General features: G+C 51.5%; 1 protein-coding gene across 1 annotated transcript; it reads left to right on the forward strand.

The window, feature by feature from the left end:
• The first annotated feature begins 8,106 nt into the window (after nucleotides 1-8,106).
• Nucleotides 8,107-17,060, forward strand: Mrgprf (MAS related GPR family member F). Its single transcript, XM_021221362.2, has 3 exons — nucleotides 8,107-8,258; nucleotides 11,212-11,326; nucleotides 15,254-17,060. The coding sequence occupies exons 2-3, from the start codon at nucleotides 11,279-11,281 to the stop codon at nucleotides 16,235-16,237; spliced, it is 1,032 nt and encodes a 343-aa protein (XP_021077021.1). The 5' UTR covers nucleotides 8,107-8,258; nucleotides 11,212-11,278; the 3' UTR covers nucleotides 16,238-17,060.
• The last annotated feature ends 7,899 nt before the right edge of the window (nucleotides 17,061-24,959 follow it).

Below are 24,959 nucleotides of genomic sequence, written 5' to 3' on the forward strand. Positions count from 1 at the left end.
CTCTCTCTCTCTCTCTCTCTCTCTCTCTCTCTCTCTCTCTCTCTCTCTCACCTTGTCCTCTGGGACTGGTGAACTCACCTGAGAACTGTTCCCAAATAAATCTGCTTTTATACTTTTAATTAGGCTTGAATTGGCTTATTATGTCAGTGGAGAAGCCTATTACATTCATTCACTCATTTACACGTGTATTTATTGAGTACCTACTGCACTATTAGATAATGCTTCAAGCGGAACAGCATCAAGTGACTTCTACAATCATCTAGGAGAAAGCACATGTCGCCAGCCTCGTGGAGGAGGTGTGGGCCTTTATCACCCACAGCCTGATAGCTTGTAGGCCCACAACTCCACATTCATAAACTGGGGGGTCACAGCGATGGAGGACTGCCGTTCTACAGAAAGGAGGCACACCTACTGGGGCAGCAGTCTCTAAGCCCATTCTCCCAGCCTCCTTCCGTTTACATCCATCTCAGGGCAAACAGTAATGCAGAGTTCTAAAATCACGATCTCGAGCATTGTGAACTGTGCCCGTAATCCCAGCATTCTGGAGGCCCAGACAGGAGTATTTCCATGAGTTTCAGGCTTGTTATATGAAGAAAGACTCTATCAAAGAAATAAAACAGGGGCTGGGGATATGCCTGGCAGAGTCCTGGCTCGCATGCAATGATGCCCTGGCATCTCAAGATGTGGTTCTGTGGCTCTGAGGTTCTCATAACCAGGTATAGGATCAGACTCCTGTACTGCCTATGCTAGGAGGTGGAGGCAGGGGGATCAGGAGTCCTAGGTCATCTTCAGCTACACAGGGAGTTAAAGCTAGGCTGGACTACATGAGACCCTGCCTCAAAAACAAAAATTGCATACCCTTCTCTAAGGCCCTGTCTCACTTCAGCCTTTCAACTATCCCCAGAATCCCTCTGCCACATTTGGGGAAACCGAGGCTCAAATGTCCCTGTGTTTCACATAGAGAGTGATGGGTCTGCAGGCATTCAGTCTAGCCTATGCCTGTGGGAAGAGCACTTAAGCTGGGCACAGAACCCAGAGTGGAGTTGGTGAACAAACTCATACAGCTCTGACCCAAGGACTGACCCTTGCCCCTGGGGACTGACCCCTGGGAAAGCTAAACCCTTCCCAGGCCAGGCCTGGGCTATGCTTGCTATTTTGGGTTCTTTTAACCATGACACTAGCAGTGGGAATCTGGGGAGACACCCAAATGGCTTATTTTGTTGGGAACTAGCTAATGTGGTAGCAGCCAAGGGAGAAAGGAAGGGACAGGCATCTCCAGGGTCAGGCAGGAGTGCCAAGGATCACAGGACAGCACTGAAGGGACACTGAGGGGGTGTGGGAAGAGTAGGGGTGATGCCACCCACAGTGGACTGGGCCCTCCCACATCAATCATTAATCAAGAAAATGCCCCACAGACATGTCACAGGCCAATCCAATGGAGGCAATTCCTCAGTGGAGGATCGCACTTCCCCAGTGACTCTTGTTTACGTCAACTTTATAAAAAACGACCCAGCCCAGAACTCATCCCTCACACCTGTAACAACCAAAGACGTCTGTGAGAGAGGAAGTTGAAGGAAAAGGTGCTCACAGGCCACAGAGAGGGAAAGAAGTGGGTTACTCTGTTGACTCATTCCTGCCCAACTGAATGCCTGGGAGAATCCTTCTCCGAAGTAGGCAGGGGTGGGTACTGAGCTGGAATGTAAAACGATCACGGTTCAACCTTCTGCCTCCAGCAGGTGGCGCTATTTGGGGAGGTATTTAGAACATCTGAGATACTGGCTGTGAGGGGCAGACCTTTGGTCACCACCTTTAGCCCTAACTCTCTGCTTCCCGCACTACAAGTGAAGCCACTGCTCCGGCCACCATGCCTGCCCTTCCGTGATGAGCAGTACCGTCTGTCAGAGGTGTGCAACCCACAGAGAGTTGTGGCTGCAGTCCAGGACAAAATGGCAAACTTACCTACAACACTGCAGTATGTTGACACTAACTCAGTTGTGTGGTTCTCCATCGTGAACCTCGTAGACATCAGATAGCAACGTGGAAGCTTGGACACTCTGCTCATGAGCTTAAATAACCTCAGGGGCTTCTCTCAGGTCCTCCCTCACAGCAAGGAGACAGCAATAAACACAGAGAGCCTAGGTCCAAGCTCCAGAAACACATGCACACACACACACACACACACACACATACAATTTTAAAAGGCAATAACTAAAGCAGCCCTTTTCGAAGCCTTGTTAAGACATGGGCATGGCAGAGGATGAGCATCACACCTGGTCCTTAGTGACATGTGCAGGGATGCAGGGATGCCATGGTCAGGAACAGGCTGAGGCAGCTGTCCCAAGAGAAAGCTGCAGGGACTGCACCAAGCCTCCTCAGACCCAAATGTTGCATGAAGCTCGACAGGGGGTGCTCTTCCAAGGCCGTGTTCTGGTAACCTGTAAGGCTGTCAGTGCTGAGCAGGTATTAGAATAATAGACCCTCTTTGGGCCCAGGCCACAGCCTCTGTATGTATGTATGTATGTATGTATGTATGTATGTATGTATGGGTTCTCTGATCACACAGATCCCCCAGGCCTTGTAGGGTCTGGGGATCTGGGGACCCTGTCTTAGTCAGGGTTTCTATTCCTGCACAAACATCATGACCAAGAAGCAAGTTGGGGAGGAAAGGGTTTATTCGGCTTACACTTCCATACTGCTGTTCATCACCAAAGGATGCAGGACTGGAACTCAAGCAGGTCAGAAAGCAGGAGCTGATGCAGAGGCCATGGAGGGATGTTCTTTACTGACTTGCTTACCCTGGCTTGCTCAGCCTGCTCTCTTATAGAACCCAAGACTACCAGCCCAGAGATGGCACCACCCACAAGGGGCCTTTCCCCCTTGATCACTAATTGAGAAAATGCCNCACANCTGGATCTCATGGGGGCATTTCCCCATCTAAAGCTCCTTTCTCTGTGATAACTCCAGCTGTGTCAAGTTGACACAAAACTAGCCAGTACAGACCCTGAGTTGGTCTTTGACAGCTGACTACGGATGCTTTTATATTTATTAATTCTGTGCTTAATTCTGGGTAGGGTATATACATGTCCCTGTGCTTGGCGAAGTCAGAGGCCAGCTTTCGGGAGTCATTCTCTCTTTCCACCATGTTGTCCCAGGGATTGAACCCCGGTGGCCAGCCTCGGCAGCCAACATATTACACGCTGAGCATGATAATCTGAGACCAGCTTTTGCTTTTCTGTTGGGTCCCATGTGTGACCCAATGTGACCATGAAACACAAAGCTGCCACAAGACCCTAGTGCCCTTTGGATGGGGATATAGTTAAGTGGTTAGGTGCTTGTCTGGCATGTCCAAGGCCCTGAGTTCCATCCCAGTCTAGGGTCACAATAAAAATAATAATAATAATGAGGCAGGTGGCAGGCCATTGGTGGCATGGCTCTGCAGACAGGAAGGTCCAGCTCTCCTCTGACATAGGGAGGCTGTAGGGAGTCAGGGGACCTGGGAAGGAGATAGACATATATGTTCCTGGGATCATAGGATCAACACTGCTGTGGTTCCATCCTTCATCTGACATGAGTATATTTACACCATATATTTACACTACTGAGACAAAGCTTAGGGGAGGACTGGTTTATCTTACAGCGTGAGAGGGGGCCAGTCTATCATGCAAACCATTGTCCTAGGAGGATAAATACAGTGCCAGAGAGAGGGCTCCGTGAGTGAAATGTTTGCTGCCAAAGTACGGAGCCTGAGGCTGTTGGCTCACATCTGGGTGGATCAGGAAGGGGATATAAATGTTGGTGCTTAGCTGGTGTGGTGGCTTGAATGAGAAATGTCCCCTTATACCCTTGGGTATGCACACATAGTCCCCAGTTTGTAATGGAAATGAGTGTTTCCACTAGTGGACCTGTCTGGACTCCAATTCTCACACAACATATAAAATGAATTAAAATTTCTAGCTGGCCCGAAAAAAAGACACAATCTGGGCATTAGTTTTAGTCATTAAGCAGAGACCCAGGTTAGAATTATGTTCATTTGCTTTCTGTTCATCCATTGCTGGGTTCTCCACAGTTCTGTCCCCAGAACCAACACTGTTGGGGTTTACTGAGTCAAATGGAAATGATAATGAATTCATAATTGGATGGGAAGGTGGATGGATGGATTTGTGTACGAGTAAATGGATTAATGCCTGAATGAGTGGATTCATCCATGGATGGGCTGTGAGGAGATGGACGGGTGAGGGATGAGTGTTAGTGTGTGGATGGATGGATGGATGCATGCGTGGATCAATAGACAGGTGGGTGATAGACAGGTAGATAGACAGAGGATACGTGGATGAGAGGGTGTGTGGACAGATGATAGCTTTGGTGGGTTGGATAAGAAATGCCCCTGCAGGCTCCGTTATTTGAACACTTGGACCTCAGTTGGTAGCACTGTTTGGGGAGGGTTAGGAGATGCAAGTTTAAGGCTTCCTTCCATGTCCAGTTGCATTTTCTGCTTTGTGCTTGTATTTAAAGGTGCGAGCACCAAACTTCCTTCTCCTGCCATCATACCTTCTGCTTGCTACCATGCCTTCCCTTTCCACTGTGATGGACCTAGCGTTAGCTTCGGGAACTGTAAGGCCAAATAAACCCCTCTTCTGTAAGTTGCCTTGGTCGTGGTGTCCTATCACAACAACAGAAAATTAAGAAATGCAGTAGTGTACAGATAGACAGAAGGATGAGAGATAAATGTGTAGGTAGATGGATGGGTGAGTCCATGATACAAGCGCGGGTAGATGGACGAATGGAAGGACAGGTAAATGAAATGTTAGTGGGTGGATGGATGGGAAGATGGGTGTATAAATGAATGGACAGGTGGGTGGATGGACAGACAGACAGACACACAGACAGACAAATGAACAAGTAAAAGCATGGTCTCCCACATGGAAGACAGAGGGAACAGAAGCGTCTGGATTTCCTGAGCTGCACTTCTCTTCACTCTCTGCAGCCAGCCTTGCTGCAGAAGGACATGCCACACCCTCTCAAGACCAGGAAAGCCAGAGTGACCTGTGAGAGAAGAACCCTGCTTCTTTATAACAGGCTCATGTTCCTGAGTTTCTATCTGCTTGACTATGGCTGGCCCCCTTGCCCATTCAACACACTCCAAGGACAGAGGCCTCGGCTACCTTGTTCATCCGTCCAGTCCTTAATTCCTGGTACCCAGGAGGTACTCCATAAGCACCCAGAGTGCGAAGGCAGTGTGGAGTGCTCTGCTGGTCTGCCAGCTGCAAGCTCTTGGGATAGCCGATCACACCCATCCCAGCAGCCATAAAGCAAGGCCAGTCATAACCACAGAAACACACTGTGACACGCCTGTGCCTGAACTGGACTCCTGCCCCAGGACCCCTCAGCGAAGGAAGGGCCAACCCTGAACCCTTGAGAGGGAAAAACATAGACAGCTAAGCCCATCTGCATGAACTTTGACCGAGCAGGACAATTAAAAATAAATTTCCCACTGGGTGTGGTGTTGCACACCTATAATCCAAGCACCTACAGGAATAGATAAAAATATCAAGAATTCAAGGCTAGTCCTGACTACACACACAGTTGAGGACAGCCTGGACTACATAAAACTCATCTAGAAATTAACTAATTAAAAAATTTCCCTCTTCACTGGAAGGAGACACTGCCAGGAGACACAGGTGGCAGGAGGTGGCTTTCCAAACCATGTGGACAGAACATTAAGAACAAGGATGCTCAGTGGGTAAAAGTGCCTGCCACCAAGTCTGATGACCTGAGCTCAGTCACTTGGACCCATATGGTAGAAGGAAAGGGCTGACTTCCTCAAGTTGTCTTCTGACCTCCACAGGCATGCTGCAGCAATATAATATATTAACTATATATTAATTATACTAATAAAAAATATTTTTAGAGCGAACAAAGGCCATGTCCCCCAGGCCCCTTCTGTTCACCTCAAGTCTATCCTCCGAGTCCTGATTGAGTGAATGAATGATGCCAATCACTTGGCAACGGTGATTGGCTTGATGTCACTCAAGCCCAGACATGAATTTTAGAGGTCCAATAAGGGTAGTTCTCCCAGGCACCCAAACCCTTGCTGCCACCCCAAAAGAAACCCCCTCAAAGTAAGTGATTTTCCAGGGTCTTTAATGACTGGAGGTGGCCATGGGACACCCCCACACACACACACATATGGGACAAGGTCCTCTCTACTGTCCCTGTGGGAACCTAGCCTCCGGGCCTCCTCCCACAGCCTCAGACCCATGTCTGCAGGATGACACAGGTGATCGCTGTAGACTACTTGTCTGTGTCTCCCTCAGAACTCATGCTAAAATGGTCACCCCAAGGGGAGAGTGACTAGGTTATAGACACAGAACCTTCCTGAAGGGGATGAATGTCCTCATAAAAAGGACCTGAGAGAGTTCATGGTCCCTTGGTGTGAGGACTTGGCCAGCAGGTGTGCCTGTGATTTGGAGAGGATGAGCGTGGCCGGTCTGCAGGTGCTTCTGCCAGGCCGTCCGGTCTGCAGAGCTCAGAGAAAGCATCTCCAGGTGCTCATGAGCATGGGCCGTGGCCTTCTGTGGGCCCACAGCACCCCCAGTGGACAGGTCAGCGGCTTCAGGGACCCTGCAGACCCAGGGACCCGAAGACAAGCTCCCTTTAATAAGCACCTCTCTCTTGTTTTGTCAAAGAAACATATTTCCATACCAAATAAGGCCGAGGACTCAGCAGCCTCTGCCCACTTCACGCAATTCCTTTTAAGTGTCCAAGCGCAATTATACTTGGCCTGTGTTGGGCTTAGGCCTCCCCCCCCCCCCCGGCCTCCCAGTGTAAACAAGTGGCCCAGCTGGGACACAGCTGCCTGTTCTGGTGGAGGAGGCTGGGTCACCATCCTTCCCTGCCGCCTGCTTAGCCTCTCTCAGCCTCTAGAATCTCAGAAAAAATCCCCATCCACCCCCCCTGCCCCACCCCCAAGTCCCAGGAAGCCAGCTGGCCTCAAACAGGCAAACATCCAAGGCTCCCTGCTCTCAGGTTCACTTGGTGCAAGGGACAGAGAGGTTTCTCGGTGAGCAGGAGGAGGAGGCTCCAGCGCAGGTGCAGGAAGAGGTCTATTTCTGGGCTCCCTGTAAGATGCCCACAAGGCACACCTCCCCCAATCTGGGCACTGTTCACTCCCATAGGAAAGTGTGGCATTCCCTCAGGCTTCTTGGGTCATGAGAAAGTTGGCCCAGGGCAGGAGGCCTCAGCATCCCACCCTCATGGCCAACCCTCTGTTCCCTCCATACCCACCCAGGCTTGGGCTCCATGCCCTGGCCACTAACTTTTTCCAGGACCCCTTGGGGGGGGTGACTCATCTTCACTGAGGAGCGCACGCACCAGGCATGGTTGCTCGCCAACTTCCCTGCTCAGCCCAAGCGAGCAAGGGCTGTGATTTTCCATTTGCAACATCTGATTGTTATTAGGGCTAGAGAGAAGGGAATTCCTGGTTCCACAGGCCCCAGGGGGCCCCCAGGAAGGTTCTGGGGTGGCAAGGGGGATGGGTTGGTGCCATCTGGGTTGTGTGGCCTTCTCTCTGACACCTCTCCCCCACTCTCCATAGGGGTCCCTCACCTGCTGCTTCTTGCCTTTTCTGTGCCAGTCCCTCAGTCAGTTCAAGTAAAGGAGAGGACATTCCCCTATCACCTCCCCACGATCACCACATGCCCTGAAATGCCCACTGGAAACAGGCTGAAGGCACCAAGCAAGTGAACAACCCGGAGCTCCCTCTACTGGGGCAGCCCTCTGGAGCTGCAGGATATGAGATACTAACATCTGGACTCCCGCCCCAGTGCTCAAGCCAATGTGACGTCATCAGTCAGAGAGATGAGTTCCCAGTGGGGATGGGGGGGAGTCTCCTGAACTGGGGCATTCCTTCCCCAAGCCTCATCACTGTTCAGCTCCTCCTCCTCCTCCTCCTCCTCCTCCTCCTCTCCTCCTCCTCCTCCTCCTCTCCTCCTCCTCCTCCTCCTCCTCTTTTTTTTCTCCTCCTCTAGCTCTCCCCTCCCTCTTCTGCCGGGTCTGGAATTGGGTTTGGGGCGGGTTCTGTTTCCAAAGCCATCTCCAACAGGCAAGGCGGGTGAGGGCTCGTCCTCCCTCCACCCTGAGCCCGAATTTTCCGAGGCTCCAGGCAGTACTTGGCTAGCCTGCTGCCCGTGGGTCAGCAAACTCGGAGTCCCAGGAGAAGATCTCTACGAAGGGAACTCGGAGGATCAGGACAGCCACAGGTAGCACTCTGGGACCCAGGGACTAGGGGAGGGAGACAAGGGACAGGGGCTGGATCAGGATCAGGGTCTGTAGGGTGAAGGCTGGACAGGGCAAGCAAATGAGATTGGCATCCCAGCGGCAGGGAAATGGCCATTGCCATGACAGGCAGCTTGCAGAAGTCCCACCTCTCTGAGTACAGAGCCACGAAACCCTAAAGTGAAGCTGTCCCCATCCAGAAGACCTGTTCCACTCCTCCCACAGGTCTGAGTATCCCAGGGACATCGGTGGCTTTAAGAGTCCCCCCTGATACCCTACTCAGGTGACACCCTACTTCTACCCTAGCCCCAAGACATCCTCCAATTCCAGCCCCCATCTGTCCTCCTGAGGGTGGGGGCTCCCTATCCTTCCTTCAACCTTACATCCAAGCCGGATTTCTGGAAGAGTTTGAAGGGAACACCCAGTGGGCGATGGTCCAAGTGCAGAGTTCTGGTTCTCATTGCTCAGGGATGCCGCTGGCCATGAGGACAGCAGTGGGCAATTCTGTTGGGGGCATTTGGGGATTAGCAACACAAGGTCGTACAGCTTCTCCTTCGCCAGCCAGGCTTGGTGCTGGTGTTGGCTTCACACGAAGCTGTTTGCCAGAGAGCTTTGTCAAGTCTCTATTTCCCTCAGAGAAGGTCTTCTGTCAAGTTGTGAGCAGAGGCTTGGGTCTTAGGCAGCAACACAGGCTTTCTGTGTATCCCGGACAGCTGCAGATTGGCCAGCGCCCAGGCCAGGTCATAGCTAAGGCATGAGGAGAGAGACTGGGGTCTGGTGTAGTAGAAGTGAAATGACCAAGACAGCTAGCTCCCTTAGGGCTGGTCTGTCCAACTGTTAATCCGAGAAGGTAGACAGGTGGCCCACCATCCGGTTAGGAGGGGAGGAGCCAAGGCTGCAAACATGGGAGCCTTTTCCATGGGCTTTAGTGAAGTGGGCTCTGTCATGGCTCAGATCCTACCCAGAGCACATACACTCACGCGCATCCCCGTACACACATCCTTATACATGTCACACACACACACACACACACACACACACACTTTAATATGGCCCATCTGGGGTCCACTTGGCTTCTGAATCTCTCTGTGTGAGAGGATCACTTTGCAAATAATCCGAGGTAGGACAGGGACCATGGATAGAGACCAAAGCAGTCATAGAGTTGACCTGGGAGAATACTCATCTGTTCCACGGGGCATGTGTCTAATTGGAGGTTAAGTCTGGTGGGATGAAAGGTCCCCTGAGTCAGGACGTCACTGAGGGGGAAAGCTGGGAGTGGCGGCAGCAGAGGCTGTTGGGGGTGTAGGTACCTAGAAAACCTGGGCCAGCTTCCTTGTATAGCTACGAATGACGCCTGGTGGGAGGGGGCACACTTTGCAGCACCAGCACTCTTCAACCTCTCTGCACAAACATCACTCATGCCTACGAACAAGGGGCACCCAAGCAGGTCCCACAATGAGCCACTCTTAGTCGGGGTACACCAGAAGGGGCACACAGGTAGAGGGCGGCGGGTGGAGGGGAGGGATAGCCAGGGCAGAGATGGGCTCCCTGGTTAGGAACGTGTCTGTGGGCCCAGGAACACCATCCAATAGGAATGAAGGGCTGGGGGTGTGGCTTAAGTCCCCAACATCCTCCCCCCCCCCGCCCCCCAAGCCGAATGAGGCCTGGAGTTAAGGAGGGGGCGTGACACTCGCGCTGACCGGACACTCTCGGCAGCCAATGGGTGGATGCAGCTGCCAGGGCCACATATCCAGGAGGGAGGAGGCAAGGGCCATGCGCGTGGCGGCTGGGGATCCGCCCTTCTTGAGGAAGGAATTTCTGAGGAGTGGAGCAGTGCGCTGCCCACATCCCTGTTCTGGGAGAGGAGGGTCTGGCAGCCTGTAGCCAGGCTGTGTCCTGAGTCACAGCTTCAGACCTCCCACCTGCTCTGTGGGCAGGCAGAGAGCAGGCTGAGGATGGGGCTCAATTCCAAGGAGACCCAGGGTGGATATATTAATGAGCTGTTGCCTGCAAGGGTGGACCAGTCTCAGGCAGGGTCCGCCTCTCCCTAGCTTGTCAGGCAACACGTCCCCAGGCCTCCAGATTAGCTGAATGAGATTGAGCCCTACACCTAGCCTGGAACCAGGGCCACCACAGCAACTTCTTGGTTTGCCATCTCTAAGTGAACCTTACAGGGGACAGCCACTGACAGTACACAGATCTTCAAAGTTTCATTAAGTACCCTAGGTGCACCATCTAAAACGAATGAAAGGCTGGGGGTGTGGCTTAGTTGGTAGATGCTTGCGGAGCATGCACAACGCCCAAGGTTGGATCCCCAGCGCCGCTGTATAAACCAGACATGATGGTTAAGCCTGTACTAAAGAGATGGAGGCAGGAGGCTCAGAAACTCAAGGTTATCTTCAAGGTCAGCCTGGGTTGCATGAGACCCTGTCTTTTACAAAAAGGAGGGGGATGGACACACATCCCAGAGCTAGGATGAGGAAATATGATAAAGCAAGACCCAGCAAAGGCCTCCTTCAGGAAGCCCCTCTGCTGTAAAAAATCTGTCCTGTGTCACTCATTTCTAGGACTGATTGTCGAACCCTCTATCCACACACAAGGGAGGTGCTCCAAGTGTGGATGCAAGGGAACCTACCATGCACGTTAAAGAAACGTTCTGGCCCAGACTCCTTGAAGTCCAATGAGAGGAGAAAGGAGAGAGGGTTTTCCCTAGGGAGTGGCAGTGGGGTTCCAGGATCCAGGCAGGGTCTGACCGAACCCACAGGCAGGAGGAGCAGGGAGGGCACAAAGTCCCTGCCTCAGAGGGAGCCAGGGTAGCCCTTCCTCTGTGGTAAGAAGCACAAGCCTGAAAGGCCTAGGGGGCTGGGGCTGGTGATCTGGGAGGTCAAAAGGTTCTGAGCAGGGACTAGGACTGACTCCATTCTTCCCTCTCTCTAGGCTTTTGCAGGGCAGGAACACATACTGCTGAGCTCCCAACAGGAGCCTGGACTCCTCACTCCTGGAGATGGCCGGAAACTGCTCGTGGGAGGCTCACTCCACCAACCAGAACAAGGCAAGTACCATGGGCAGGGGGTCCTTAGTCTGTGGGAGTGTGCGATTGGGAGGGCCACACAGCCCAGCATCTCCTGCACTTGCTGTGCAGGTCTGCCCTTCAGCCCTGGGTTCCAGTAGGTAGCAGGCACATCTGGACTTTGTTAGATTAACTGGTTCCTCTGAGGCCCGTGCCATCATCAGAGGTAGCCACTGGCACTGAGCGTCCCAGGAGTCCCTTACCATGCCGTCTTTGGGTCATTGTTTATCAGTTTTGAAAGGTCTCACTTCCTCCCACTTTCCTCCCAGAGATGGGATGTTCACTATTCATGGTCAGACCAGGTCAAACAGCCTGTGCTGGTTCCATGGTGGCACAGTGTCTGTTGTGTGTGCCATGGAATTGTGCCATTCTGGGTCACCCAAGGCGTGTGTTGCTCCAAGTCTGGAAGCATGAGCCATGGATGGAAATCTGCAGCTGGCTCTAACCCCACTTAAAGCTTGTACAGTACTCTGGGATGACCCATCACTTTTTGTTCTGCCCAGCCCTTGCTTCGCCCTGGAAAAGTGTGGACTTCCCTTCTTAAGTTGGGAACCCCTCTGGTTTGCCTCCTTATCCAAGCCTCCCCCAGACTTAGGAAAACTAAGGCTCATGCCAGGATGATACCTGGACATGCTAGGAGGCATCCCAGAGTCCCTAGAGAAGACAAGGCCCTGGGTGGGAGCAGACTCTGGAGTGATCATTCACAGTGTAGTGTGGGACTACAAATAGTAGCTCCTGCCCAGCACCTCACCAGTCCCTCCCATCCCTCATGTCTGTCTCCCAGCCCCAGCCCCCCACCCCCCAAGCCAGGCCACCAACACCCAACACTGCAGACTTTTCCAGCTAGGTGATACACAAAGGGCTTTGCCCAGTCCCAGTAAGCCAGCTCCTACTGCTGAGCTGGTCCTCAAGGGACAGGGTTCTGCATCTGGGTCTGGTCCAGTGAGTCAGAGGCCTGGGGCAGCAACAGAGCAGCTCCAGGAAAGGGGAGCAGAGAGAGAGAGAGAGAGAGAGAGAGAGAGAGAGAGAGCTAAGCAGCTGGGTTTAGGGGTGGACAGAAGATTTTAGCCAATGAATTCTTAGAAGTAGTCAGATAGGGAGCAAAACTGCATAAAGAACTTGTTCTGGCAACCCACTGTCTCCCTCAATTTACACAGCATCCATAGGTCCTGTTTGTAAATTCCTATGGACAACCAGGCCAGAGGATACGTCTCTGTATCTGGTCTTTACCACTTTGTGGGTTCTTCTCTTTTCACCCTTTATTTTCCCCCACCTCATTTCATCCCCTAACACTAGGCAGGAGATAATGAAGGATAAAGGGGGGGAGAGAGAGAGAGATCTCCAGATCTAATTTACTTCCTTTAGTTTCTTCTTTGAGCGTTATTATTAACAAACTGCGACCAATTCCCTTGAACAACCAGCAACCACCAACCCCATCTAGCGGGGCCCTACCATTTATATAACCTCTGAAAATTTCCCAGAATTCCAAACATTACAAAATCACAGAAACTGTCTGCAGCTGGCAAAACCACGCCTCTGCTAGAGCACGAGGCAAATCACAGTCAGCTGCTGTGAAGCAGACTTACATCCCTACACCTGGGGTTAAAATGGAAGTGCATTCATATAATATTTCTGTCTTTTTTTTTTTTAAGAAACCTAAATTCCAGAAGCCTCACTGAACTTCCCTTTATTAGAGAATGTCAGCATAAAGCATTTTCTCAGGGACCAGCTTTCTGCCAAGGCCATTTGGAAGGTGGCAGCAAAGATCTTGCCCCTAGAACTTCCTACTTCCCTGAGCCACGAAAGCAGACAGCAGACAAGCAGACATAGGAAGAAAATCCTGGGATAGATTGGTGATGTCTGCAGGGAGGAGGGAAGCAATATGCATATGGCAACCTTTGCCACTAAGCGGGGAACAGAGTAGCACACAGCTGACTCATGGTATTGGCTCACACAATTGTTTTTAAATGTTAACCCAGAAATATCAAACTATTTCATGTTACCATCCATAGATACTGCTTCTCTGGCATTGAAGGAAGAGCCACCACTCTGCCCACAGGTCCTCCAAACCCTCTGGCTAGAGTAGAGCAACTGCTCACTTGGCTAGGAAGGCATGCCCTTGGTTTTGCTACTGTGTCCCTGCTCCCAGTTTCTGACACCTGGCCCAGGGTCCTGAGTCAGCTCGGCCCTCAGTGCTAGGACTGGTGCTCAGCTGGGCTGAGCTCCTCTGCCCTGCCCAGTTGTAAAACACCGAACCTCTTCTTGAAGCTTAAACACTGACCACCACCAAAAGCCTCTCCTGGGTACCCCCAAACCTTCTCATTATCCAGAACCCCAAAAGGCAGCCCTGGCCTAGCAGAGGTCAGCTGCCTCTCCTCCCCGGTACTCTCTAGTCCAACTGTAGGGTAGAATCCAACTTCAGCTAGGAGCAAGTTCTTTTGTTTGTGCCCACTCGCATCCCTTTCTTTCTTTCTTTCTTTCTTTCTTTCTTTCTTTCTTTCTTTCTTTCTTTTTTCTTTCTTTCTTTCTTTCTTTCTTTCTTTTTTCTTTTTTTCTTTTCTTCCCTTTCTAATAATTTTATTTTTTTTAGGAATAAATACTTTCATGATTTAAATTTGAAACATTATCAGAACAATTTGTGCACACATCTGCTATCCTGTCCATGATCTCCGTGATCATTTGGTACTGGGCATTGAACCCTTAGGCCTCCACATGCCAGGCAAGCTCTGCCCCCAAGCTTTATCTCCAGTCCTCTATTAAAAAGTGTGTGTGTGTGTGTGTGTGTGTGTGTGTGTGTGGACAGTGCTCTTGGAGGCCATAAGAGGGAATCAGATCCCTGGAGCTGGAGTTACAAGCAGTTGCCGGCCACTCAAAGTGGGTTCTGGGAACTAAACTTGAGTCCCCTGCAAGAGCAGATGCTCTGCCACGCCTATTTGAAGCCTTCATCTTGAGGCAGGGTCTCATTACTTTTCTCAGCCTAGGCTTGAACTTATAATCTTCCTTCCTCTAAGAGACAGTGTCACATTACCAAGCCCAGCCTTTCATCTGTTTATTGGGGCTTTTTTATGATTTTTTTAATTCTGTGTGTGTGTGTGTGTGTGTGTGTGTGGTATGTGGGTATATGAGTATGTGTGTATGTGTGTGTGTACATGTGGTGTGAGTGTGTGGTGTGTGGGTATATGGGTATGTGTGTGTGGTGCGTGAGAATATTTGGTGTGTGTGTGCATGTGTGTGTGTGTTGTGTATGAGAGTCTATGTGTGAGTGAGTGAGTGTGTGGTGTGAGTGAGTGAGTGTGTTCAAATATGTACAGGCCTATGTGTGTTGATGCATGTATATCTGTGGTTGGCGCATGTGGAGGCCTAAGGTTAACACAGTTTCCTAATCACTTCCCCCACTTTATTCTCTGAGACTGGGTCTCTCAGTTAAAACCAGAGCAGGCTGATGTAGGCTCATCTCCCTGGCTTGCTCAGGGAACTCCCCTCTTTCTGCCTTTTAAATTACAGGGGGGCCACTGTGCCCGCCTGGCATTCACACACAGAGACCAGGGATCTGAACTCTGCTCCACACACTTGCTCAGCAAGCACTCCCCACCCACCCCTCTGCCGTCCACTGCCTTCACTTGGCTATTTGGACCTGGCTGACCTGTGAGCAGCCCAGACCTCTGGCCACCCTGTGGTTATGCCGTCCTGCTGGCTCTAGACTCTGAGAACCAGTGTTAGCATTAGCTGGGGTCGGGGCTCCTTCTGCTCTAGCTTCTGCTGGGTTCATCATTCCATAGACAGGGACCCAGGGACCCAGCAGACTCCACCTTCTGGGTAGCTAATGGAAACAGGCCCAGAAACAGGTCTGCTGAGGGCCAGGAAAGGGCAGGTAGGCCTTACATATGTGTCCCCTTTGCACCTGCGCAGATGTGTCCTGGTATGAGCGAGGCTCAAGAGCTCTACAGCAGAGGCTTCCTGACCATTGAGCAGATTGCCACGCTCCCTCCACCGGCCGTCACAAACTACATCTTCCTGCTGCTTTGCCTGTGTGGCCTGGTGGGAAACGGGCTGGTCCTCTGGTTTTTCGGCTTCTCCATCAAGAGGACCCCCTTCTCCATCTACTTCCTGCACCTGGCCAGCGCTGATGGGATGTACCTCTTCAGCAAGGCCGTGATTGCTCTCCTGAACATGGGGACCTTCCTGGGCTCCTTCCCCGACTATGTTCGAAGAGTGTCCCGGATCTTGGGGCTCTGCACCTTCTTCGCAGGTGTGAGCCTCCTGCCGGCCATTAGCATCGAACGCTGTGTGTCCGTCATCTTTCCCACCTGGTACTGGCGTCGGAGGCCCAAGCGCCTGTCCGCTGGGGTCTGTGCCCTGCTCTGGATGCTATCCTTCCTGGTTACCAGTATTCACAATTACTTCTGTATGTTCCTGGGCCACGAGGCCCCTGGCACAGCCTGCCGCAACATGGACATCGCCCTGGGCATCTTGCTGTTCTTTCTCTTCTGCCCATTCATGGTACTTCCGTGCCTGGCGCTCATCCTGCACGTAGAGTGCCGAGCACGGCGCCGCCAGCGCTCCGCCAAGCTCAATCACGTGGTCCTGGCCATTGTCTCTGTATTTCTCGTATCGTCCATCTACTTGGGGATCGACTGGTTCCTCTTCTGGGTCTTCCAGATCCCGGCCCCCTTCCCCGAGTATGTCACTGACTTGTGTATCTGCATCAACAGCAGTGCCAAACCCATCGTCTACTTCCTGGCTGGGAGAGACAAGTCACAGCGCCTGTGGGAACCTCTCAGGGTGGTCTTCCAGAGGGCTCTCCGGGATGGTGCGGAGCCGGGAGACGCTGCTAGCAGCACACCCAACACGGTCACCATGGAGATGCAGTGCCCCTCTGGGAACGCATCCTGAGAGGCCAACATCTGGGGCAAGGCTGCAGCAGAGAGCGGCCAGTAGCTTCCAGAGACACTCTGCCGGAGGGCAGGAGTAGGGCAGCTGCCCCTGTGCTGCCAGGGAGAAGACCTGCCTTAACACTCTTGTCAGGGGTGGCCAGGAGGCTGAGCAGCCACCTCTAGACAGACCCTGTGGCCTCTGCTCCCCAACCATTCTGCTTCTGTAACTCAGTGTACCAAAGTTGCCCTCACCGGCATGGTAGGGTCCCTCCTTGACAGAAGCTCAAGAGCGAAGGCAAAAAGGAGGTCACCTCCTCAAACGTGACTCAGTGAGCATCACCCTCCCTGGGCCAGCAGCCTCAACCCCATCCCCAGGGAGTTGTTCGGCCTCCCAAGGCTGCATCAGAACAAACCCCAGAGAAAGGTGCTATCTGGAAGAGGGTCCTGTGCACTGGCGTCACACCCTGCAAACAAAAGCCCCTGCCCCTTTGATGAGTCACCTGGTGACTTTAATGGGATGGGATCTGGTCTTGGCAAGCCATGTGAGACAGAAAGGACCTTCTGTCACCCTGGGTAGCTGATTGCTTTTCTGACCCCCCAGCCAGCTCCGGGCAGCTGACTGCACTCAGCATCTTCAAGGCCACAGTAGTCCACTGCTAAGTCCTCAATCTCCTGTACTCATTTCAAAGTGGGCTCTGGTTCCATCCTGGCCCCCTGGAGGCTGCCACCACGATGTCACGCATCATCCACCACAGTGGCCTCTGTAGCCAAAGGAAGTTTTTATAAAAGATAATAAAGTATATATCAATACACATTTTTTTTTAACCTTGCAGTGAGGCAGGCTCAATGTCCAGTGTCTCCTCTGTGTCCCACATGGAGGAGAGCCAGGGACAGCTGGAGTCCAGGGTGGGTGGCCATCTGTTCCTTTCCTCTCACCCTGGATCTCCACTGGTTATCTGGCCACACCGCTGGGCTGCCCTTCTGCTCTGCCTGACTCTATCTATACCTAGGCTTCTGTGGCCTGTAAGGATGTGTTGACTACGGAGTTGCATTCCTCCGTAGAGAGCCAGGGAGGGCGGGGGGGGGGGGAGGGCAGGGAAGGCGTGAGCAGCATACTCCCCCAGGGGTAGGGATGCTAGCCATCCACCTGGGGTCCACTGAGCTTTATTCTACATTGCAGGATCCTAGGGCACTAGCATTTAGGGGTAGTAGCTAAGTCCACCAAGGGTCACATCTCTGATGACCCATCACCAAAGCTGTGCTGATCTGTTCCCTCCAGAGTGTTCCCTGCAGCTTCCACCCTTGCAGCGGAGCACTGAGAATGTGCATGTGCAACAGCTACAGGGATGGTCTCAGTGCCATGTGGATCCTGGGGGTGCCTGGCTTCCCAGAGTCTCTTAAGAGTCTTCTTAAGAGCCTCCACCCCAGTCCTCACACTTGAATCCCCTGGGAGTGAGCTGTGGCCTACAAGAGGCATCCCCACCTGAGTCCGGCTCAGCCTGTGTACAGACAGCACCGCTGAGAAGTAGAAGGCGAGGTGATTCTGTGCAGTGCACCGAAGTCTTGTGGAAGAGTAGGCTTTTCTGCACTCCCTCGTTAACCCTTTCCCAGACCCCTTACTCCATGCTAATGGAGAGGAAGATGCTAAGAGGACTAAGCCCTTAGAAACCACAGAGGCCCCACCACTTTCCTCCACTCTCCTGGAATGTTTAATTATTAAAGTGGGCTCCAGAGGGGCTGGACAATGATGGGGCCATCATATTTCCTGCAGCTCTCCCAAGCCACCTTATTTCTGGGGGTTTCACAAAGGCAGGACTTCCCCCTAAATTCTGCAGATTCTTCTGCCTGAAACCCCAGAGCAAAACCATTCTCTGCCACAGGACAGCAGAGAGCCAGGACCATAACTCCTATTAAGGTGCTGTGTGCCTGTGAGAGCTGTTACTCAGCGGGACCTCCCAGCAGCACGTGGTCGGTGGACTGGAGAGAGGAATACAGGGCAGACAGCACTGTGCCTCTCTTACTTCCTGCCGCCTGTAGCTCTGCAAAACTAACCAAGAAAGGGGAAGTCAGATAGAGCAAAAGGAAGGCAAGGACAAATTAGAAAGACAAAAAGCAAGCGAGCCTCAGGAAAGCTGAGGTCTGCCACCTGCAAGCCACAGGACCTCAGTTCCCCTGCCCCATGCACAGATCCCACAGGGGCGGCGGCATGCATCTGAGAACAAAATGGAGAAGAGCAGGGATATGCTCGAACAGCAGCTCAGGTGGCACAGTTCTTGCTATAAATTCAGGTCTCCAGCACCAGCGTCCAAAGCCAGGCGTAGTGGGGTGTGTGTTCCTGTGACCCCAAGTCTGGGGTGGCAGAGACAGGAGGATACATGGGGCTTGTTAGCAAGTAGGTCTAGATAAATTAACAAGCTTTGGGTTCAGTAAGAGATCTCAGAAAAAGAAGATGGAGGGTAAAAGAGGCAGGCTCTGTCCTTCACACATGCCTGCACATCCATGTTTACACATATGCACACAGACACACACAGCTGGCTAATCCCAAGCACTGCTGATGAGGGCAATGACCTGACTGTTAGGGGCCTAATGTGTTTAACAGGCTCCTGGCTGATGGTTTGGTGTAGGACCCTGGGTGTCTCTACAAGGTTGCTCACACCAGTTGTAGGATGTCAGAGCTCGCAAGACAATCACAATGGGTCTCCTCACAGCGACCTTGATGACTTTCCTAAGCAAAGTGTTAGAAGGGGTGCCAGGAGTGAGCTTGGCTAGCACAGACCCAGGTCAACCCAGCTGGGTCTGGCTGGCTTGGAGCAAAAAGGGTGCGCTCTGCAGAAGGCAAGGGACTGTGAGCCACCACTGCCTTCTCTCTCTCTTCCACCTCGCCCAGAGATGCCGGTGCTTCTGCAGCCTTAGCATGGCTTTGCCACATGCCTGCAGGGCTCTCATTTTCTAAGAGTGTTCTCTCTCTCCCCCACACCCCACTCTGTCTGTCTGTGTGGGTGCGCGCGCGCGCATGCACGCACACATATGTTGTATTGTGTGTAATTGTTCATGCACATGTGTATAGAGGCTGGAAGTCAACATTAGGTGTCTTCCTCTATTACTTTCCATTTTATCTTTATTGTTTTTACATTTATTTATTCATTTTGTGGGTGGATAGGTGGGCGCACACATGTTTAGGTCAAAGGGTAACTTGTGGGAGTCGATTCTCTCTACCACAGGGGTCCCCGGGATCAAACTCAGGTAGTTGTCAGGCTTGACAGCAGGCACCTTTACACACTGAGCCATCTTGCCAGCTACCCACCTATTTTTGAGACGGGCTCCTCTAGAAGCAAAGAGAGGCGGGGTTGGGGCGAGGCCTTCTGATGGGCTGGTCATGAAGACACGAAGCTCGGACCGCTCTGGCAAACTTCTGGCATCGAACCACAGTGTGCAAAAACATTCTGTTGTAACTTAGCAGGGAGCTGGAGAACTCAGAAACAGCCAGGCACAGTTTACAAAACCCAAGCTCCTGGGGAACACTTAGATGAGTCAGCTGCCAGCCCGGAGTTTCCTGGCAATCCAAGAGGAGACTCACCTACTTGGGCATGTGATTTTTTTTTAAAAAAAGCCTTTCTAATTAATTACACTGGAGCATTAATGAACATACGATCAAATCTATCCACATATTCCCGAGCCATGAAACAGCCACCCAGTGCCTGCCCCTCCCAGCCCAGGTCCACACATGTCTACCTTATGAGATTTGATTGTTGATCAGCCCTGTCAACTGGCCTTTCCCTATCGCAGGACAGAAACTTCCATTTAACTCATTGTGGGAGTTCGGGGGATGTGTGTGTGGAAATTCAGTAATGCAGAAAGTTCCAGAAGGGACCCTGGCTTCAAGACTCCTGAACAAGCGGCTTCAAGTAACATTCTCTAGGTCCCTCATCTTTGTTTGTTTGTTTTCTTCCCTGTCTGGCCTAGAAACAGCCTTTCCCCCTGCCCACTAGAGGAGCCTGGGAAGGAGGCACGGAACTGGCTGAAGATTTTAAGATTTATTTTAATTTTCTTATGTGTATGTGTGTGGGGGGGATTGGATGTGAGTGCAGATGCCCTAAAAAATACAGACCCTCCAGAGCTAGAGTTACAGGTGGTTGTGAGCTGCTGAACCTGGGTGCTGGGGACCAAACTCAGGTCCTCTTCAAGAGCAGCAAATGCTCTCAACCACTGAGCCATCTCACCAGCCTGCTGGTTAAAGATTCTGAACCAAAATGTGCTGATAGGAAAAAGGGCTTTGTTTTTTACATAAGAATTTAAGTTTTAAGAATTTAAGGGCTGGAAGGATGGCTTATTGGTTAAGAGTATGTACTGTTCTTCCAAGACACCAAGTTCAACTCTCAACACACACATCTGGTGGGTCACAATCAGCTCCAGGGAAATATGATCCTTTGCATTCCTGTGCACATATCTTCATTCAGACACACGCACACGGACAATCCTGTGCACATGCCCACATTCAGACACATGCACACACATACATTCCTGTGCACACACCTACCTTCATACACACCCTTACATACACTCATGTGCACACACCTAAGTACAGACAGACACACATACACACATTCATGTGCACATGCCTGCATACAGATAGACACATGTACATTCATGTGTGCACACCCAAATACAGATAAATAAAAAAATACACATATACACAGCTAAAAATAATAAAAATAAACAAAAATTCTGGCATAAAATATGAAACTCAAGGCTCAGTCAGCAAAGTTTCTGCTGTGCAAGCTAGGGACCTAATTTCTGTGTCCCATGTGCTAGAGCCAGATTTCTGTGTCCCATGTGCTCCCAGGTAAAGAGCCAGGCACAGTAGTGTGTGTCTGTAGTGCTGGTCAAAGGAAGGTGGAGAAGGGTGGGTTTTTAGTTTGAGTTACATTTTATCTTAAAGATTTATTTATTTACTCTGTGTGTGTGTGTGTGTGTGTGTGTGTGTGTGTGTGTGTGTGTGTGTGTGTGTGTGGTGTAGCTGCCCACAGAGGTCAGGAAAAAGGTGTCAGACCCTCTGGATCTGGAGTTGCTAGTTACTGGGAGACACTTGCCGTAGATTCAGAGCACTGAACTCAGGTCCTCCAAAAAGACAGTAAGCACTTGTTTTGTCTTGCTTTTCAAGACATTCTCTATAGACCAGACTGTCCTCAGACTCAGAGATCTGCTTGCCCCTGCCTTCTCAGTGCTGGGATTAAAGGTGTGTGCCACTATGCCTGGCCAGCAAACACTCGTAACCACTGAACCAGCTCATCAGCCATACACACACACACACACACACACACACACACACACACACACAACGGAGTGGCTCATACTACTGAAAGGTTCAAGGGTAGCTGGATGCAGGTGTCCCAAGAACGTCTGGGCTCAGGTGCCTTCAGCCTCCGCCCTGCCTTCATGCGCCCAGCAGAAAAGTGTAAGTGACCAGTGTGAGGAAGGGTCACCACCCAAGGCCAAGAGCACGGTGTGATTTTCGAGTCTCCCTGGGCTTTGGAGGTCAAGGGTGACTAAGTAAACCTGTGGTGAAGACCCTGAGGCTCAGTGAGGTTGCCTGAACTCTGTAGTCACTCCACTCCCAAGTGCAGAGTAAGACGGCAAACTCCCCAGCCAGTGTTTGCATCTCCTCGCTTTCAGCAAGCTGAGATGGGTAAGTACATTAGCTAAGCATCCCTGCACATGGGTGCCTGTAATGGCCTTTCCTAGTCCACAGAACTCCTGCTCTCTTTGAGGCCCAATTCCCAGACCCATGATGGGGTTGCTAATGCTCTGAGGCTTTGAGAAGGGAGAGGCTACCAGGATGGTGCCAGAAGGAGTGGTCCTTGCTAGAATCCTCAAAAGCCCACAGCCTCAGAGGGATCTGGGTGGAGCAGGAGAGGGCCATACTTGGGAGGTCCATTAGTCTTCAGCTAGGCTCCTGTGGGCCCAGGTCTCCAGAGGGTGGACGGGCATCCTTCCGGCAGTTATATCTGGGGTTCCTTCTCACACTACTGAAAGGAAGCCAAGGTCCTTGAGGAAATCAAGAAAGAGTTCTATGTGGTTGGGAGCAGTGGAGACAGACAGGACCATCCTTGCTTAGTGGAGGAGACACTGAGCCAGGACCTGCAGAAGCAGCTGAGAAGCCCAGGCCCCACGGAGCTGCTGGAAACACCTCCAGGGATCACAGCCAAGAGGGATCACCATCTTTGCAGAAGGACAGCTTGGCGCACTCAGGGGCAGGTGAGAGGCTTGTTTCTTTTCACAGTCTGGGTGAGGGTAGAAGGGTATAGCACAGTTCAAGACCTGCTAGACTCCAGTGAGAGCCTGGATCTGCAGGGGCAGCTCTGTGATCTAGGCAGGCACCTCCGCCCTGAGTGGGGATTTTAAAACCAGTTCATGAGCAGGTAAAGCGGTGGTTCTCCACTTTCCTAATGCTGTGGCCCTTTAATACAATTCCTCATGTTGTGGGGACCCAACCATAAAGTTTGTTGCTAGTTCAAAACTGAAATGTTGGTACTGTTACGAATTGTAATGTAAATAAAAAGAAAGAGGGGAGGCAAGGGGAGGTGTATAGCCCCTCAGATAGCGTGCTTGCCTGGCGTGCTCAAAGCCTTGGGTGCCGTCCCAGCCTTACAAAACGTGGCCATGGCGGTCCGCAGCCCCAAAGGGGCTGAGAGCCACAGGGTGAGAATGGTGTAAAGTGGGGCTCAGCCTGGCAGATCAGAGAAGACCCTGCAGATCAAGGCCAAGGGCAGGGAGAGCAAGACAGACATGAAGCAAGAGAGAGAGAGAGAGAGAGAGAGAGAGAGAGAGAGAGAGCGCTAAAGAGGAGGCCAGGGGAAAAAACACAGAAATATTTATTTTAAGCTCAATACACTAGCAGGGGAATGGAAACACCTGAACAGACACTGCACTCATTTCCGAAGGAAAGCTCAAGGCTATCAGGCTGTCAGAGCCAAGGGACAGAACTGAAGGGACCATTTCTATGTCAGAAGGCCAAATATCCCAGGGACTTGGGTGACATTTTCAAGACACAAGCAGTATCCCATTGCCCTTGCCAGGAATATCTCCCCAGAGGTATGTTCACTCTCTGCCGGAGAGCGAGGCAGCAGCTCCTGGGTCAGGATGCTTGTGGCTCTGCTGGGGGACAGAGAGCAAGCCTCGGGTTCTTAGAGGAACCCCAAAGTTAGCCTAAAGGTCCCCCAACTAAGTGAGGCAGGGTTCCAAAAGAATCCAGCAGGTTCTTAGCAATAAAGTTCTGAGTGTTCCGCACATACAGCACAGGTCCTGGCTGTGACCTATGAAGGGAAGGCCACTGCGGGGGTGGGGTGGGGTGGGGTGGGGGGTGGACTCTACCCGCTCTCAGGTTCTCAGAGTGCCTGCTGTTGAGCTCAGTGGTGAGCGCACATTTTCCTCTCCCACGTTCAGGGTTAACTGCCAGCGGCACAGCTGCACAGCTACGACAAGTGTGGCTGAGACAAGTGTGGCGGGCGTTCTGCTTTGGACAGCATGTGTGCTCTGTGGTTGCTGTAACAGTGACCACAGACCAAAGGGCTTCAAAGAGAGAGTCTGAAGGCTGGGCCAGTGGGATGGCTCCAGGCCTAAAGACACTTGCTGCAAAACCTGACAACTTGAGTTTAACTCTAGAATTCACATGGTCGAAGGAGAGAACAGACTTCCAGACATTGTCCTCTGACCTCCACATAACTGCTAATGCATGTGCATGTAAGGCATGTGCATACACACACACACACACACACTAGCACATAAAAATAAACAAACAAATAACTGAAATAAAAGCAAGAAATTTAAGTTTACCCTCAGCTACACAGGGAGTTTGAGGCTAGCCTGAGCTACATGAGACCCTGTCCCAGAAACAAAACAAAAACTGTTTTGGTCCAAGTTCAGATACAGGTTCCCCTCTCTCCAAAGCCCCTTTCTTTCCTTGGTCCCATCTTGGCTTCCTTTCCATCGTCTTTGATAAGACCATGCTAGGTAAGGGCAGGGAATCCCCCCCACCTGGTGTCCCCACCACTAACATTGTGGAAGGAGAGAACCATCCCCAGGTGCCCCACCCCCACCCCAAGAAGAAAACAACGGAATGTAAGAGAAAGAGATGTCGTGAAAAACAAACACCTGACAAAATAAGAAAGAAAACAAGCCAATAAAAATGGCAGAAAATTGTAGTTTTAAAAAATGATGAAGACCAGGGCTGGAGAGATGGATCAGCGGTTAAGAGCACTGACTGCTCTTCCAGCGGTCCTGAGTTCAGTTCTCAGCAACCATCCATAATGGGATTTGATGCTCTCATCTGGTGTGTCTGAAGACAGCTACAGCATACTCCTACACATTAAGTAAGTAAGTAAGTAAGTAAGTAAGTAAAATTTTTTTAAAAAAGTCTGAAAAACTGGAAGTGATGTGTATGCCTTTGATCCTAGCACCCAGGAGGCAGAGATAGACCAATTCCTGTGAGTCTGAGGCCAGCCTGGTCTATGTAGTGAGTTCCAAACCAGCCATGGCTACATAGTAAGACCTCAAAAGTAAAATAAAATTGTGGTGTTCCTGCCTGTACGCAGACCGGCGCCTTGTCTGCATGGGCAGAACACCTTGGGGTGGGTTCGCACTCCTGCCTGCTGAACCCACTGTGGATCCGAACTGGAGGACGAGAACTCCTGAGAAAGAACAGGGCTGCAAAGGAAAATATGGAGCCTTGGCAAGTGTCTGAT

Source organism: Mus pahari, chromosome 1 (genome assembly GCF_900095145.1).
Source record: "Mus pahari chromosome 1, PAHARI_EIJ_v1.1, whole genome shotgun sequence".
NCBI classification, from domain to species: Eukaryota; Metazoa; Chordata; class Mammalia; order Rodentia; family Muridae; genus Mus; species Mus pahari.

Coding starts and splice junctions, on each gene's coding strand:
- Mrgprf (XM_021221362.2), top strand. CDS start 11,279: ATGGCCGGAAACTGCTCGTGGGAGGCTCACTCCACCAACCAGAACAAG. Junction 11,327..15,253: donor ACTCCACCAACCAGAACAAG/GCAAGTACCATG, acceptor GCACCTGCGCAG/ATGTGTCCTGGTATGAGCGA.